The 17,977-nt window shown below is 48.4% G+C and overlaps 1 protein-coding gene across 2 annotated transcripts; it reads left to right on the forward strand.

Annotated features, from left to right (window-relative positions):
- The first annotated feature begins 2,983 nt into the window (after positions 1 to 2,983).
- CUNH4orf54 (chromosome unknown C4orf54 homolog) lies at positions 2,984 to 9,333 on the forward strand. Of its 2 annotated transcripts, none has more exons than XM_028093907.2 (2): positions 2,984 to 3,051; positions 3,900 to 9,333. In XM_028093907.2, exon 2 carries the CDS (start codon positions 3,919 to 3,921, stop codon positions 9,331 to 9,333), a length of 5,415 nt encoding a protein of 1,804 aa, XP_027949708.1. In that variant the 5' UTR covers positions 2,984 to 3,051; positions 3,900 to 3,918. The 2 variants fall into 2 exon arrangements, with proteins under 2 accessions (XP_027949708.1, XP_087876289.1); XM_088020163.1 differs by having other exon boundaries at positions 2,984 to 3,045; positions 3,888 to 9,333.
- Positions 9,334 to 17,977: the final 8,644 nt, after the last annotated feature.

Raw genomic sequence — 17,977 nt, forward strand, 5'->3', positions numbered from 1 at the left:
CTCAGTAGCCACATAAATAAACACTTCCTGGCACCCCTGGCAAAAAAAAACAAATAAATAAAAATAAAAATAAAAAATAACATGATGCCTTTCCTTCAGATGTAATTCTTAGGTGCGCCCACCTGGGCCAGGAAGGGGAAATAGCCGGCCACACTCCGGCATTAAGCCGTGGCCAACAGAAAGCCTCCTTCACATCAGTGCGTGTGAAGAGATGTGCAGGCGCTTATGGGAAGCCTTACACAGAATTTGAAGCAATCAGAAAATATCTCTCTCCTATTGCACCCCAGAGAATCCTGAGAATGTCTGTGTTTAGTAAATCTTTTGTCTGACTTCTAGTTTGAGTCCAAGTTGAAACCTATCTCTTTGTTTCTCGGCTAGTGGTCTATATCTGTTAAAGTTTTCTTCCTTTTTTTTTTTTTAAAGATTTTATTTATTTATTTGAGAGACAGAGAATGAGAGATAGAGAGCACGAGAGGGAAGAGGGTCAGAGGGAGAAGCAGACTCCCTGCTGAGCAGGGAGCCTGATGTGGGACTCGATCCCTGGACTCCAGGATCATGACCTGAGCCGAAGGCAGTCGCTTAACCAACTGAGCCACCCAGGAGCCCCAGTTTTCTTCCTTTTGAATGATATAATGGTCTCTTATATTAGGCCAGTGTCAGGGACCTGAAATACAAACATATCCTTTTTCCAACTGGTGGATAGCCTGGCCTTCATTCTCAATTTCTTTAACCATGTTAAAGTTTCTCATACTCTGATACATTTCACAAGACTTTCAGGGAATGCTAAGAACTTTCTCTGCAGAGATAAAAATAATGACACTGAGTCATTTCCTTTGTTGCTCTTTGAAATCCCATATAAAGATATCTACTAAGTATACCTTGCCTGGTCTAAGCAAGAATGCTTGCTTAACATGGGTTAATGCTGATGACATTAGTCACTGTTAATTGCTCAAGAGTTGAGATCAGGTTGGCAATCACTGAGTTCATCTGTAAAAAAAAAAAATGACTATAGTCATATTAAGGAATAAAAGGCTCAATGGCTACCAGATGAGTATTTCATAGTAACATATACTGATGGAGAACTCTGAAAATGCAGGGGGCAGGCAGTTTGGAGTTCTTAATTGTGTTGACTTTACCTTACAATTGGTTATTGTTTTCCATTTATGAGTTTCTTCTTCTCCTTTTTTTCAATCTTTTAATACAGTCTGTCCTATTCCAAATTCTCAGCTTGTCTGAATTTTAAATAGAATTGGTGATTTGAATGAAACCTTACTTTTTGGAAATGGACTTTATTTGAAAAAGATTTTCTTATGAGTTTTTTCTACACTGGCTTTCGTTTAGTTAGAAAAGAGAAAAAGCTGCACAGAGAATTTGGAGGTAAGTACCTCTTTTAGGATAACCCTCTCTCTTCGTCTCTTGGGGAGCTCTTCTAGGGCTGTGCTCTCTGGAGGAAGCAAGACTCTGGAAGCAGGTTTTCATAACTTCAAGCATTAGGTAATTATACTTTAACCTACACCCAGGGCATCTGACCTTCCAATTTTGTACTTTGCCAACTGCAAGGAGAAACTGCTGAAATACATCAAGTTATCATAACAGACAGGGCCATATGGAAAGTGCTGGAAAATTCCTCCTTAGACTATAATTGCCTTGATGGGCAGAAATCCTGCCTTCTATTCCTCTTTGGACTGTGTATGGCCCACAGTGCTTGAGGCAGTGTTCAGGATTTATTGTCCAAGGCCTCAAAGCAAGATTAAAATGGGGCATTGAAATTAACTCTGCTTGCCTGAAGCAACCAATTATATTTTATTTCATTTTATTTATAGGGTCATGTTCCTAAATCCCTGAGTACATAATGTGTACACAGGTTGATAATATTAAAAAACAAAACAAAACAAAACAAAAAAACAACCCAGAAACAGTTACATGGTTTGTTTGTGGTCAGGTGGATGGAATTGCCTAATGGATGCATCGTTCCCTTCTAATTGTGTTTTTGGTGCCACGGAGAGCATTTGAGCAGAGAAGCCAGCAAGCTTCTGTTCTGCAGCATCATGGTTCAGGTTCAAGCTCGGGAGCCAGACTGCCTGCTCCATAATTTCTTAGCATCTCTGTGCCTCAGCTTTCCTGTCTATAAAAAGTGTACCTTACCCATCAGGTTGTTATGAGGATTACATAAATTAATACATACACATTTTAAAGTGCTTCAAATTGTGCCTCACACACAGGAAGCACTATATAACTCTTAGCTGTGAATATCACTTTTAAATTTTTATTCATTAAAAATCAAGGACTTTGTGCAATTAGGTCTAGTTCCCCATAATCAAAAAAGTTGGTTGCAAATTTAGCAAACTCTCTCTTCTCGTCTTGTTCTTCTCCCTCTACCTGTTTCTTTGTGTTTCCTTTTCTCTTTTATTTTCCACCTCGTGCTCTGGCTTATATCCACACTATGGTACTTGATATTTCCAGTCTTTCCTTATGTCATGTTTATAATGGCAATGATGTGGGCAGAAGCAAATTGTCATGGGGAGACTGGCAGCGCTGTGGTCTCCGTATTTCGAGTATGGGAAGGTGAATGCTATGGTTGGTAGGGGCTCCCACTCCATACCTACCCCCACGCTTATCCAGAGGAAGGAACATTTTTCTGTGCGGGGGTGGCATTCATGTTGGAAGGGGATGGGTGATGATGTTATTTTTGTTCCCCACAAATGTGGATGTTTAAAATAGTGCTTTATTTAATCGGCATAAGTGACACATAGACTATGTATAGTGGTGAAATTAGGCCTGGCAGGTGATGAGGGCCAGATCTCACCAAAACCAAGAGTCGTGGTTCTCCACCGACAGCACCCAAGGATCTGTTCTGAGGGTGGCCAGCAGAGAAACTCCACCGTGGGGTGCCTGGCAAATTCCCTTGCACAACTACTGAATTATCAGAAATGGATGTAACTCAGAGCCAGTGAACTAGGACTTTGGCTTCATGTCCGTGGGGCATGCCAGCGGGTCACATTTCCTCTCTGAACCTCCCTCCAAGCCACACTGTACTCATGAAGGGTAAGTGTATTCCTTGTTCTTTTGTGCCTTTTGACTCCACGCCCTGCAGGTCTGGAATTCAGCCAGCGAAACTGAATCATGAGGCTGCAGCCCAGGCTATATTTAATTGAAGGTTTATTATCTTGCCACGGTTTTAGAAGTTTAAGAATTTTTTTTTTTTGAGATCGATTGGCTACTGTAGGGATTTGAAGTAGTGTTCGTTTTTGACCCCATGTGCTCCTTTTTAGTGACTATATGTCAAAGTATATTTAAAGTGTTACGTCTTAAGTCTTTGAAAATTGCCCTTTTAATACTTCATGTCAACACAGTAAGAATTCTAGAAGGGCTTCGATTTTGAAACAAACAGATTATGTTTTATAGAGTGTAACTTTGGAGAAAGAGGGATGGAATATTTTATTGCTATGAAAAGTTTTATTACCAGAACTCATCTGATTTGAGATGAAAGAAAAAGAAAATGCATAGATTTGGAGGCAAGCAGAAAGCCTACCATATGTCTAGAAGAGAGTTTGAAATCTTTCTGGATCATCCTGAATTTGTTTGGAACGCAACGCAGAATTTGGATTTTATGTAAGAACAAGGGGAAGAACCCATTTAATCAGACTTGGGAGTGAAAGATGGCAGTGGGTAAAGAATCCTTTCATGCCTGCTAGACATCTCCATACTAGATTACATAGAGCATGTGGCTGGTCCGAGTGAGAACCCACATGGCCCCCTCCACCCTCAACCTTCTCTTGTCATCTCAACGCCTCTTCTCTCTGCCCTCAAGTGTGGTTTCGGTATGACTAGGGAATAGACACTAAAAATATTTCTGGAATGACGTGACCCACTCTCGCCCCATCCAGGAAAGGGACAAGGCTTCACAAGAAACAGCACATGCTTTCCTTTCATTTCTGGAAGTCCCTGGGTCGACCTACAGATGCTGCTCCTTCCGTGGCCGATGGCATTCAGACTCGTGGCTGCAGGCGGTGCCAGGCAAACAACTGGACAGAACAGCTCAGCCACAGGAAGGTGGCCACAGTCTCGGCCAGAGCAGCAGCCCCCGGGCCTCAGACCACCCCTGCCACCCCTGCCGGGAGCCTTCCCTCCTCCCTTGGGCTTGTCCCGGCCCCGCCACAGGGGCTGAAGAACCGGGAAGGGGTGGCAGCAACCGCAGTGGTGCCTCCAGCCTTGGGCCCGGGCCAGGCACGTGGGGCTCTGCTTAGGGCCACTCTGCAGCCCCTCCAGGGCCAGGGAGGGAGCCGGGCCAGCCCCGGCGCCGCTCACCACTGTCTCCTGCTGTCGCTGCAACTTGGGCGAGGGCTCGGGATGGAAGCCACCCCCGGGGAGCTGAGTCCGCAGGCAAGACTGCAGGAGGTGGGCGACCCGGGGAGCGGAGCTCAAGATAGCCAGGAGCTGAAGCAGCAGATGCGGCCGCTGCTGCCGGGGCCACCGGCCTCCTCCCAGCGAGAGGCGAAATATGTGGAGATGTGTGCTTCGGCCGCAGCCCCGGGGGAGAGTCCCCGCACCAGGAGACTCGCCCTGCGGCCCCGCCCAGGGGAGCAGAGGGCCCCCAGGAGTCCCAAGGAGGAAGCCCAAGGGGAGCCCAGCGGTCAGGAGAGCGAGGCTCCGACCCCCCAGAAGAATCCTGCTGCCTCGGAACTCTGCAGATCCCAGCTCTCCCGCACTGATGAGGGCAGCAACTTCTCATCTTCCTCCTCCTCGACCTCCTCCCCAGTGGACAAAGCAGAAGAAGGTGGCCTTTCCAAGATGGATGATACCACCACATCAGCAGGGGCTCTGGCCACCTCGTCTTCATCTTTAGGCTTTGAGAGTGACAGTGGTCAGAGCGCAGTGAGCCGCCAGCCCAGGGGGGGAGGAGAAGGGGGGGGAGAGGGAAAAGCAGGAGGAGGAGGGGCAGGAGGAGGGGGAGGAGGAGGGGGAGATGGAACTGAGTGCAGGGACATTATTGCCAAGTCTCAGGGCAGCAGGGACCCCCCAAAAAATGAGGAGGCTCACTACATCACCACCCACGAGATCCAGCTGAGTGAGGTGGAGCAGGACATGGATTTTGATGTGGGACTGGCCTCCCGCTGGGATTTCGAGGACAACAACGTGATCTACTCATTCGTGGACTACGCTTCCTTTGGTGGCAGCGACGAGACCCCGGGGGACGTCACCACCCCGACCGAAGAGGATGATGACAACAGCTGCTACCTCAGCACCACTCCCAGCACCCATGCCACCCAGACTCCGAGCCCCACCAGCAGTGACCCGGCGCGCCCCAGCGCAGACAGCGGTGGTCGCCACACCAGCAGCACGGAAGTGGGCAGCGGCCCCTCTGACAGTGACCCCACTCCCCCACCCACTGGGCCTGGCACTGCCACCCTGAGTGAGCCCTTGCCCGAGCCCCCGGAGGCAGCTTCAGGGGCAGCAGCCGATGCAGCCAGCAGCTGTGGGAGTGCAGCAAGCCAGATCCTCCTATCAATCAAACCGACTTCCCGGGCTATAAATGAGCCTAGCAACGTGCGTGCAAAGCAAAACATTATTTATGCTGCCAAGCATGAAGGCGACATGAGCCTCCGCGTCTCTACAGCTGCTGAACACAATTCAAGTTCACTGAAGCAAGACCCGGCTGCAGCCGTGGCTCAGGACCATGCAAAGAAATTCATTGCTGTCCCTGCTCGCCTGCAAACCCGGTGCGGGGCCATTCGGGCGAAGGAGCTGGTGGACTACTCCAGCGGAGCCTCCAGTGCCGTGAGTGAACTGGACGATGCGGACAAGGAGGTACGGAACCTGACCTCCCGGGCCTTCCGGAGCCTGGCCTACCCCTACTTCGAGGCCCTGAACATCAGCTCCCGGGAGTCCTCCACACTCTCCGAAGTCGGCTTTGGGCGGTGGTCGACTTTCCTGGATTTAAAATGTGGAGGTGTTGGAGCCAGGGTGGAGCAGAGCCTCCTCAGGAGCAGTGCGGCCTCTGTGGCCGCAGGTCTGAGGAAGGGCGGTGGGGCCAGGACGGCCGCAAACCAGCTCTACATCCAGGCCAAGAAGTCCCAGACCAAAGCCTTGGAGTTCGTGGTCAGCAAAGTCGAGGGGGAAATCAAACACGTGGAGACACCTCTGTGTTTCCAGAAGCAGGTCCAGACGGGCTCCCGCGTGGTCACCCTTCTCGAGCCCCTGAATTTTCGCAGTGAGAGCAAAGCCAGCTCAGCCACTGGGCCCTGCAGAACCACCAAAGGCTCCAGCAAGGGCCCCGGGTCGGTGTACACGGACGACGGCTCCGAGGCCTCTGAGAGCAGCAAGCCTGCCTCCCGCGCCGACGGCCCCCAGAAGAAGTCCAAGTTTGCTTCCAGTCTGCTCAAAAATGTCATCTCCAAGAAGATGCAGCGGGAACATGAGTTCAAAATGGAGAGGGGAGAAGTCACTGACACATCCCACCATAACCTCTCCAGCACCGCCAAGGAGATAGAGGGTCCCGCCAGGGGGGAGAAGCAGCGGGAGAGGGGCCTGCAGAGGCAGAGTTCTCGCCACTCCGAGGCTGGCTCTGAGTACACGGTGGTCAGCGTGTCCGATGCAGGTGCGGAGGGCTCCGCGGCCGAGTCCAAATCGCCAATTTTCAAAGCCAGTGCTCCTCGCGAGTGCAATGCAGTCTCTGGCCGAAATTTCGCGGACGGACACACTGAAGAAGTCTGTGAAATTAAAAAGAGCGCATCGGAGACTGTCAAAGGCATCTTCCTGCGGAGTCAGAACAGTGCATTCCGCTCCTGGAAGGAGAAGGAGGCCGAGAAGCGGGAAGAAAAGGCCCCCATTGGGAAGCTGAAGCTTCCCAAAGGGGGCGACTGGAGAGCTGATCTTGGAGAGATCTCTGCCAGCAAGTCCACCATCATGTCGCGCCTCTTTGTCCCTAACATCCAGCAGACGCCCAAGGACAAGCAGCCGGGGAAGCAGGCCACCAAGTACCCTGCCGCCCAAGCCACCTCCACGGCAGTGATCCGGCCCAAGGCTCCCGAAATCAAGATCCGGCTGGGGAGCGTGCAACAGCCAAGCTCGGACTTCAACATTGCCAAATTGCTCACGCCCCAATTGGCCAGCGGCAGCGCCCCTAACCTCTTCAAGACCGCTGAGGACAACGGCAGGGCGCAGCAGAAGCTCTTCCGGGGAGACAACCTGGAAAAAGTGCCCCAGTTCCAGGTGAGAGACGTCAGAGACAAGTCCAAGGCCCAAGGCCCCCTCCACCAGGTGAGAGATGTCAGGAAACTAATCAAAGGGTCAGGGGACAGCAGTGACAAGGGCAGTGTTACCCCAGAGCAGGGGCTGACCGGGCCCAAGCCCAGGCAGCTGGCTGCTGCAGGGGGTGGATCCAGATCCCTTTCCCCCATAGTGATTACGTGCCAGGCGGTGGTGAACCCGAGGGAAGGTAGCATGGACCGGGAGCCGAGGGAGAACGTAGGCAAAGGTGGCGGCGGCCGGTTCTTGAATTCGTCCTCTCCAGAAGGGACCGTCTTGGTTCACAGGGCATCTGGCAGGCTGCCCGTGGCCACCATTGCCCCCAATAAGCCCGAGCAGGGCTCTTACCTGCCTGTGCTCAAGATCGTCTCTAAGGCTTCTGCTCAGAAGACCCCAGAGAAGGCCAAGGAGGAGGAGGTCAAGGAGGAAGGGAAAGCCCCAAAGCCCTCTCGGAATGCCCTGGAGAAGCTGACGGCCGCCGTGAGGTCCATGGAGGAGCTGTACAGCTTCAACAGGAACGAGTGGAAGCGCAAAAGTGACCCTTTGCCCATGATGATGGACAGCCACGTCCTGTCGCTCATTGCCAGCGAGGAGAGGGAAGGGGCTGCGGGTGCGGAGGGGGACCCAGACAAGCTGGCCAAACGCCTGGGTGAGCCGGCCGAGAGGGGCACCGGAAACAAAGGCGGCGTGGTGCTGCGTGGGGGCCCTGCGGAGCGTCTGCAGCGGAGAAACTCCAACCCTGGCACTGAGAGTGTGTCTGCCCGGGCAGCCGCCTTCGAGAGCCTGGCCAGGGAAAGGCCGCGATCCCTCTACATACCCCCGGCCCACAAGGATGTGGAGAGAACCCAGCCCCTGCAGCCCCTCCCACCACTCCCCAGCAACCGAAACGTGTTCACGGTGAGTGCCAGCAGCACCCAGAAAACTGGGGGTGTCGCCGGCAAGTTCCCCCAAGGGCCTTCTCCAGAGACTCCTTCAGCAGCAAAGGGCATCAAATCCCAGGGACTCCGGTCCCTCAAGATCTCTCCGGCCGCGCGGGCGCCTCCTGATGAGGTGACCAATAGGAAAAATGGCAGCAGTGTGGAAAAGAACCATAGTGACTGTGAGAATTACCTGTCCATCCCCCTCAAAGGAAGCTCTACGGCCGCCGGAGAGCTTCCAGGCAGGCCCGGGGCTGGGAGGGAGGGGCCCCCAGCCTCCTCAGCGGCCACTCTCTGCAGCTTGCCCCCCCTGAGTGCCCGCAGCCAGGTCCCCAGTAGTCCCAAAGGCTCTCAGGTCAGTGGAACCAGCCGGCCAGCTTGGCGTACCAAACCCGAGAACCCCAGGGAGACAGTTGCCGCCCCCACAGGGCCACAGAGCCCTGAGCATCTCCCCACTGCCATCTACCACCAGCCCCCGCTGCCCTTCACCCTGCAGGGAGCCCAGCCCCAGGTCCTGTGCTTCTCCCCACCCAGCATGCCTGCTCCAGCACCTGCAGGCCCAGCTTCAGTCCCCGCAGACCCCTTCCAGCAGCCACAGCCCCAGCAGACCCAGCGCAAGATGCTTCTGGATGTGACGACTGGCCAGTACTATCTGGTGGACACACCAGTACAGCCCATGACCCGAAGACTGTTTGACCCTGAGACGGGGCAGTATGTGGATGTGCCCATGACCTCCCAGCAGCAGGCTGTGGCTCCCATGTCCCTCCCTGTGCCTCCCTTGGCCCTGAGTCCTGGGGCCTATGGACCCACCTACATGATCTACCCTGGGTTTCTGCCCACGGTGCTGCCCACCAATGCCCTGCAGCCCACGCCAATTGCTCACACTCCAGGGGGTAGCGAGCTCTCCTCCATGGCGGCAGAGCCCCCCAGCAAAGAGGCAGCTGCGACATTCACTGAGGCCCCGTACTTCATGGCCTCTGGTCAGTCTCCTGCTTCCTCTTCCTCCTCGGCCCCAGCAGCCACATCCCAGCTTGTGGGGGCCAAAGGCTTTGCCCAGCTGCATGGCAAGCCTGTCATCAGCATCACTTCGCAACCGCTGGGGCCGAGGATCATTGCCCCCCCTTCCTTTGATGGCACCACCATGAGCTTTGTGGTAGAACACAGATGATGAGCAGTCCCCAGAAAGCAGAACGGAGTAGCTGCTGGTGAGTGAATGTTACTTTGATAATCAGTTTTCAGGGATTAAGAGCAATCCTATTGTTTTGTGTTTGAAGTGGTAGGGGAGGCTGTCTGTCGAAAGGGGCATGTTGGGAGAACAGAACAAAACCCCATCCAAATGATTAAGGAGCTAGTTTTCTTACCAAGTTTCCTCTTCCCACTCCTCAATCCTCGCAGCAAGCCTTTCCCCCATTGACCTTTTCAAAACTGCCCCAGTGTTTTTCCAACCGGTGAGTAGGAGGGAAGTGAACCTTAGATCTGTCAGGTTAGCCTTTGGTGAAGGTTGGCAGGGGAAAGAAAGGAAAACCTGGTCTGGATTTTGTGGAGTGAGCTTCACTCTATTCCCAGCAGCCCCAGTGACAGAAGGCACGAATATCCTGAGAGATCACAGGGAACACCGTTGATCCAGTTGCTCCTCACAAGGAGGGAGAATCACACTGACATTTTCTTGTTCGGAGGTTTTCTGAAATCTGTAGAAAGGCTTCTCTCTCCCTCCACCACATCTTCTTTCTCTTGACATTTCTTCTATGAAGGGACTGTATATTTTAAGCTCTTATTTTTGTTTCCAGACACTTAGAGTACTTTCTCCTAGGGCGAGTTCAAGGTCTTTAATATATCACACACACGCGTGCGCGCACACACACACACACACACTTGACTTCCATGAAAAAGGGGAGATCCTCCAGTTGCAGTGGTTCCTTGGATGGGCTGCTGGGTTTGATCCAGTCTGATTAGACTGAATCCACTATGCTGGGCTGCTAATCCCTGTAAGACGCTCCTTTTCATCTCTGCATTCTCTCCCTTCAGAAAATAATCAACCTCCACTTGTCCCCCTTTAAAAGAAATCAGATAAAGTAGATTCCTAACACCCGAATTAATCCACATTCACAGACTGGAATCCTTGCTGTAAATACAGCCATGGAACATGACAGGAGAAGTGAATTTGGCTTGTCTGACCCAGGACACTTCAGGTCAAACACATAAGACATGGGCCGCCTTCAGATAGGAGCACAAAGGTGTCAGCAGTGTGGGGACAGATCTGCCCCCTCATTTTCCTGTTCTTTTCAGATGAGGATGTGTTGGCATCATATATGCTTCTAGGACTTTCACTTTTCCGTAAGATCGTACTGAACCAAGAAGGGAGATGGAATTCCTTTCTGAATTAAAAGGAACAGAAGAATATTGTTTCTCCGTGCAATGAAAGAGCCTTAAATTAAGAAGTGGGATCAGTGAATTAGAGTCATGGCTTGGTCTTCTCACCAGCTGTGTCTTCTTGGGCATGCAAACTCTCTAGCACTCATGACACTCCTGTCAATAATATCTACTCCTCAAAATTTACCTGAATGTCAGATGACATCAGAGTATATTGCAAGGTATAAAACCTTTTCCAAATTCAGGGACTGTTACTATGCATTACGTTTGTTAGACTTCCAGACATTAGACCACCGTTCAAAAATCCTTGGGTCTTGCTCTAAAAATTCAGATGAGAGCCCAAGCCTCATTTTCCTTGCACTCTAGAAATAGATAATTCGAATTCTTCCTCTCTAAGAGTTTGCAACCTGCGGTGTATGACAGTCACAAAGAGGGGGTGTGGGCATTCAAGGTAAACAATGCATCTTTTATTCAATGTAAAAAAACCAATAGGCATACGGAAGAGGCTCAGAATTAGACACTTAGTTTTGCAGAAAGAAAAGAGTAGCCTCTAGACAAAAATATTGTAATCATCCGGACAGGTGGTATGTTTACCTAAAGCTATTTTGGGGCAGCTAATCCCGTGAGGCCTTTGTGTGAACCATGGAGGTGCAGAAGCAAGGGGCAGAGAGGTCAGGGCACAGAGGAGGGAGCAACCGGGCACACACTTGTACGCTGTCCCTCTAGCAGCTGCTTTTGGCTTTTCTCCTGTCTGCCGAGTCTGGAGAGATTCGGCATGGAGTTGTTGCCATCAGACACAAATATAAATCCGGATTTTGAGGGTTCGAGATTTGAATGGTAATTTTTTTTTAAGTTTTCCCCTGTGAAAGCACAGTCTTTTATTTTAGTCCACAGCCCTAAAGATAGAAGTACAAAAGCTGCCTTCGCAGTTGAAGAACACTAGTCAGGATCTAACGATTAGAATTTTATATACAGGCAAAAATCTACTATCCAAACTCAGATAACTAACCAAAATCCTTCAAAACTCACCTTCCTGAGAGCTCTATGTCGCTTTCCAAAGAAAGATACATTAAAAAAAAAAAGTGTGCTGTTCTTTCTCTTGTGTGCAAAATATTGTAAACTTTGGTCAGATATGTAAAAAAAATTACACTGTACACACTCATGATCAACGGATACTCGTATGGATGGTCAGGGTGAGAAGTCTTGGAAACTGGTTTCTGTTGAAGATTTCCGTTGAAAACCAGACTGACTTCAGAGATCTTCCTTGAGGTAGGGTAGGAGTTTAGGTGCCCCTTTCAACTAAGAAGTCACACCAGTAATTTGATCCAATCACAACATTTCACAGAGAAGAAAACTAGGGCTCAGACTGGAATGGCTTTGCCACAATCCCCAGGGAATGAGATAAGCCAGGACTTGCAGAAGGGGCTCTTGGCTCCCGGGCCACACTGTGCACTCCTTGGTAGGAGGCCTGGAGCAAAGGAAGGATGGCAGAGAGCATAATGAGCTCTGTACTGACAGCCAGCACACTGGGGCTCTCCTTTGTGCATCTCCGCACATTTGTATAGAATGAATGTTTGAACGAAATGCGTTCATTCCCTCATGCATCCAAAGAACACGGATTACATGTTTACACTCCACCAGCCACGGTGTACTCTGCGGTGAGGCTGTTAACCCACGTGTGACCCGGTATGGTCCCCAGGCCAAGAGCCCACACGCCAGCAGGAGGACACAGACCCCTACACACAGAACTGCGAGACCAAGGTTCAAGTCCTGTCGTAACCTTTAAGATTCCTTCCAGCTCAAATAATAAGTATTCCATCATCTATTTTTAGCTGCACATTGTAACAGGGAGCTTTGCTTTCTCCCTGCCGTGTATTTCTGAGCATAACCAGCTGCCATGCTCTCTCTCTGATGATTAGGTTATGAATTTCCCTTTGGTTCAGCTTTCACAGGTGGGTCTAGCTGCTTCTCCCCTTCCTGGGGTCCAGGTGGTGGCATTCCCCAAACTTTGCCAGGTCATAGCCCAGCTAAGAAGATAATTAGCGATATTATTTGCTTTATCCTTCCTTAGTAACGACGTCACACATTGTGGTCAATGGATGGGGCAGTTCACAGCCCGTGACCCAGCGACTGGTAGTCACAATGGTACCCCGGGCGTGACGTGCCAGTGTGCTAGGCGCACCGGTTTATCGTTTGTTGACTTTTGGGTTGAAAGTCCCTTTTCCACAGGATCTTTGATGCCTTTTCTGATGGGATTATTTTTGGTTGAGTTTTCTGTCATTCGACACACGTAGTTGTATTTTTCCTTCCCCAACATGCTTTTTCCGGCCCACGCACTTCGATGCCGTATTTTTGTTTTAAAACATTCACTGAGAATTGATCACAAATGCCATTTGCAGGGACATAAAGATAAAATAAATATGTAATAATAACAAAAGAAAACTATTTTTTTAAATTTTATTTATTTATTTGAGAGAGAGAGCACACAAGCAGGGGGAGGGGCAAAGGGAGAGGGAGAAAGAGGCTCCCCACTGACCCAAGCCGAAGTCAGCCGCCCAAACGACTGAGCCACCCAGGCGCCCCAAAAGAAAACTTTAATGGGCACCACGCCCGCGCCATGGCAGGTCACGCAATTGTTTTGTTTCATTGAATGTCTGGTCTTTTTCCCTGTAAGACTTGATCCATTTGTCTTTTCATTTCTGAGTGTGCTTTAGGTTGCTCCTACACATTGGTCTCTCTTTCCTCCTCGCTTCCTCCAGGTTCTTTCTGCCCCCTCAACGGAGCCCCACAGAGCAGCAGCTGAAGTGGAAAGAGAGTGGGGCTGGGAGCAGAGGCAACCCTCCAGGGCTCCTCAGATCATCAAACCCTGTCCCTTGCATTCAAATTGCAGGAAGGGAGGGGGTGGGGGGTTGGGGTAACCAGGGGATGGGCATTAGTGACGCCATGAGCACTGGGTATTAAAGGCAACTGATGAATCATTGAACACTACATCAAAAAGTAATGATGTACTATATGCTGGCTTATTGAATTTAAATAAAAATAAATAAAACATAAAATAAAATAAAATAAAATAAAATTGCAGGAGGAAATTGGGGCTCAGAGAGCTTAAGTGACGCTTTTTACATCACAGTTTTTCCCTGAGGACAGAGTTGGGACTTGAAACCCGAATTATTCTCTACCAGAATCTCTTCCCAGCTGGTTTCTTTCCTGCTCTTCATGTCACCTCCTCTTTTTCTCTCTAAGGCCACTCTGCTTTGGTGGCCCTCCTTCCTGGTGTCTGTCCCACCCGTTCACTCCCCATTCCTGTCTTCCCTGACCATTGGTTTGAGAATTTAATTTTTACTGTTTTTTGTTTTTTTTTTTGCTTTTTTGTTTGGTAATTTCATTCCTTTTTATGGTCTCTGTTTTCCCATTCACTTTCGGTTGCTTTAATGTGAGGCTCCACCTTGCTTCTTCCCCTCTGCTCACCTTTTCCTGCATGTGTTTGTTTTCATCACCCACGGGACGGCCCGAGGGACAGGTGACCCCTGCCTGGCTGCCTCACTGGACATTCCCGTGGCTTCCTGCAGGAGGCCAGGTGGAAGGAAGGGCTGCAGGCTGCAAGCGTAACGCTTCATCTGTAGTGCATCCTAGAATTACATTCCTGAATTAGTTTGTTTATTTCTGTTTTTCCCCTCACTTAGCTGTGGCTTTCTCTCTCAGTTATTATCTATAGCTGCTCTTTTATTATCTTCCTAATGTCTTTTTCACCTTTTCTCCCTCTTTCCTTTCTTGGATTGTAGCTTCCTTCCAGCTTATGCTTTTGTGCCTTTCTCTGCAATTGGATTGCCTTTATATTTTCTTCTCTAGTGCCTATAAAATTAATAATAAATGAAAAGTAATAGCTACTGGGTATTAATCATTTATTGTATATCAAGACAATATCATGCCGTTTGATTCTTAAAGTAAGAAGGTACTATTTCTAATTCCTGTTTGACCCATGAAAAAATAACTTGTCCCAGCTGAACAGATCAGCGGCGGCCCAGGCCCTTCGAGCTCTGTGGCCCACACCCTCCCGGGTGAACCCTGTATGCCCACTTCTTTTGCTCTCTGGCCTCCAGGCCTCAGTTTCTTGTGGCGAACTGTCCCTCTTCCCTGCCCTGGGAAAAGGGGGAAGAGAATCAGATAACAAACTGACCCCGAATCTGGCAAGGTCTAGCAGATACTGAGTCTCCATGTTAGCTGTCCTTAGGTATTCGAACATCTTATGCCTCAAAGAGAATTCAAGGCAGGTTCAGAACTTCGTGGGGTGGCTGTGACTCTCCCAGTGGGCGGGGGTAGGGAGGTAGTTGTGGGAAGTAGTGAGGAGTGGGTAGGGGATGTCCACATGAGTAGCATGGGTTCATGCATTATAGTTGAAGGAGAACTGTGGGGCTTTGACTAAAGGCCAAGTATAGGCCCCTTGATGTCAGGCAGCTCTGGCTCAAATTCTAATGCTCGTATTACTTTGGACAAGCGACTTTTCCTTTCTGGGCCTTGGTCTCTTCAACTGTAAAATGGAAATACCTTGCAGGAATGTTGTGAAGATTGAGTTCTAACACCATTACAAAGGACATAGCAAACAGCTACGAACCTCCTGAATGCCTCAGAACCCCGTCATCCTTGAGGGGCCTTCACCAGAGCAGCAAATTGGCCCTTATCCAGGCAGATTTCCAGGGTACCCAGCATTAGGGTCCTGCATCCAGGATTGCTTTATATTTCCCCCAACTGAAGGCAGGGCCCACAGCCCTGCAGTCCCCTTTGATCTGTCTTATCTCTTGGGGCAGGCCAGTTGGCTGTGGGTCAGGGTACCTTAGGACCAAGGCCTTCCAGAACGTTATACAACTCTGGATATTGCTTGTCAGCTGCATGTAGAGATTTTCCTCTCTGTCTGGGCACAGGTCTGCGAGGAGCAAGGGCAAATCTGACCCAGCATCCCTGCCGAACTTTGTCATGTGTTCTGGTCCTATAATCATGGGAAGTCATCGAGGCCAAATGCCTGGTGACACAGTGTCATCACCCCTCTCATCTGTACTGACTTCTTCATGATCCTCTGAGAGGTTAAACTGGTGGGTTTTGTTATTTTATCCTTAATAGGTGTTGGAGCAACTTTATTATTTTCAAAATTTCAAGGAAAATTCCTGGGAAGTTAATGTAAGCAGAACCAGTGTCCTGTGAATGAATAGAAAGGCAATATCTGGGCTGTGGATCCCTAAAAATGATCCCAGTAGATTGTATAAATAGATTCTCCTTCATTTCTCAGACTGTTCTCACCATCCCGTAGTTCACCTCCCACCCCCACTCCACCACTGTCCACAAGCCCCCTCCCCTCCCCTGCCCCTACGACCACCCTGTGTCCTTCTCACTCTTCCCAGGGAATCTTCACAAAATCCTGCCTCATGAGGGACTCAGCCTGACTTGTTGTCAGATCCTTGGGTCCTTGAATCTGAAATTCTTCTTCTTAGTCTTCTATTTTCTTCTCCTCCCTTTGTAATTATAGTTTATTTTCCTGTTGCTGCTTTATATGTCCTAAGGTTCAAAAACTTAAATTTAGCAAATGAGAAGTCTCCAAACCTACCACAGCCCATTTCATCTTGAAGGTCATTCCTCAATATAAAATACAGAAGAATAAAATAAACAACGTGAGATGATAAATATTCTTTTTTTTAAAGATTTTATTTATTTATTTGAGAGAAAGAGCACCTGCCTGAAAGACATCATGGTGGGGAGGGGCAGAGGGAGAGGGAGAAGCATGGTCCCTGCCGAGCAGGGAGCCCCACACGACGGGGCTCGGGACTCAATCCCACCACCCCGGGATCACGACCTCAGCCAAAGGCAGACATTTAACCAACTGAGCCACCCAGGTGTCCCAATAATCATAATTATTCTTATAGACTTTTTTCCTTATGTATTTAACACAGGTCAATTTTTAGATGACAGGATTAAAAAATCCCTAGCCGAGCTACTCTGATTGTATATAATTGATTAGATGGCTGTTATTTGATACTTCTCAGAGGTTATTTTTTACACGATAGAGTTTTCTTAATCCCCAGCAGATATTACCTGTAGGACAGCCTATTTCTGTCTTCATAATATTGTATTCAAATATCAATTCTCAAATGCTAAAAATAATGTTTTTTTTAGGCAAAATGTTAGTAGATATACTATATATAGAGAGACAGATCGACAGAAAGGGCTCATTTTCAGTAGGATTTTGAACTTGTCAATGTGTAGAATGGATTTAACTAAGTTACAGGCTCTAAACACTGTATCTCAGTTTAATCAAAATGCACTGTCTGAAATTCTACATAATTTAGGTAGTGATCGTTCACTTATAAGAATTCTCAGTATAGAATTTACTCCCTTAACTATATTACTAACTCATGGTAAATTTCAAATTTTTCTCTTTAGCTTAAATATCATTTCTGCATCATGTTTTAGGAACATATCTATTACACTGTTTTATCTCTGCTAAGGATGATTTCAGTGAAACTAAACATTTAACTCTAAAATCATTTCAAACAGTTGATTGGATTTAATTCAAGTTTCAAAGAGAGGTTCCACTCTGGGCATTTTCTTGAAGTCAGTATAATGTCTAAGTAAGTTCGGAAACACATTTGCCAAACATATTTAGCAATGTTGAAATTAGCCAAATAGTTAAATAAAATATAGCTTGACATTTTTCTTGCTTCTTGAAAAGTGAGATTTACTTTTAGAACTGATGATTTTCTCTTTGACTATGTTTATTTATAGGAGCAAGACAGAAGATGGACTATTCTGTAATCGGAAGGTTGTGTTGTAACAGCACTAAGAATTCAGCTGTAAACTTCCTCTACATGTGTTATTCTTAGTTTTTGCTTCTTATAAACCAAGTGTGTAAGTTTCTATATTTTCCTGAACAACCCTGTTAAGACAGTTTGTGTTATTTTAGTGTTACTAAGCTGAGTGAATGGTTGCAAAATTATTTCTTTTTATACTTTAATAGCAGAAGATAAGCTTTCGCTTCATCTTTCCCTCCTGTACTTGTGACTAGGCATAACCATCCCTTCAGTGTTCTCATAGTTCAATCGAAAGATACGACACCATGAGATTGGTTCTGTTGTAAAGCACGCTGGCAGATCAATAGTTTGGATCACAGATCTCCTTAGAGGTTCGCGGATTAGATGGCAGAGTCAGATCACATGTTCGATTTTAAATACAATGGGTCTGCATTTTGAATCATATACCAGTCAAGCCTAGTCATTCCCTTGGTTATGTTCTACACGTTCTTTTTATTGGGTTTAGCATGATTTCAAATGTGATTGTGAAAACTAATGGTTTTAACTCTCGGGCTTTGTTTTCATTTTCCCTTTTGTACAACGCCATGACGCTACCTGTTGCCTTAAAATAGAATGGCTTGAAGTCCTGAAGAGCCAGTGACTGTG

This window comes from Eumetopias jubatus, unplaced genomic scaffold (assembly GCF_037043125.1).
Source record: "Eumetopias jubatus isolate StellerSeaLion01/CBP00866 unplaced genomic scaffold, mEumJub1_p1.0 scaffold_2, whole genome shotgun sequence".
NCBI lineage: Eukaryota > Metazoa > Chordata > Mammalia > Carnivora > Otariidae > Eumetopias > Eumetopias jubatus.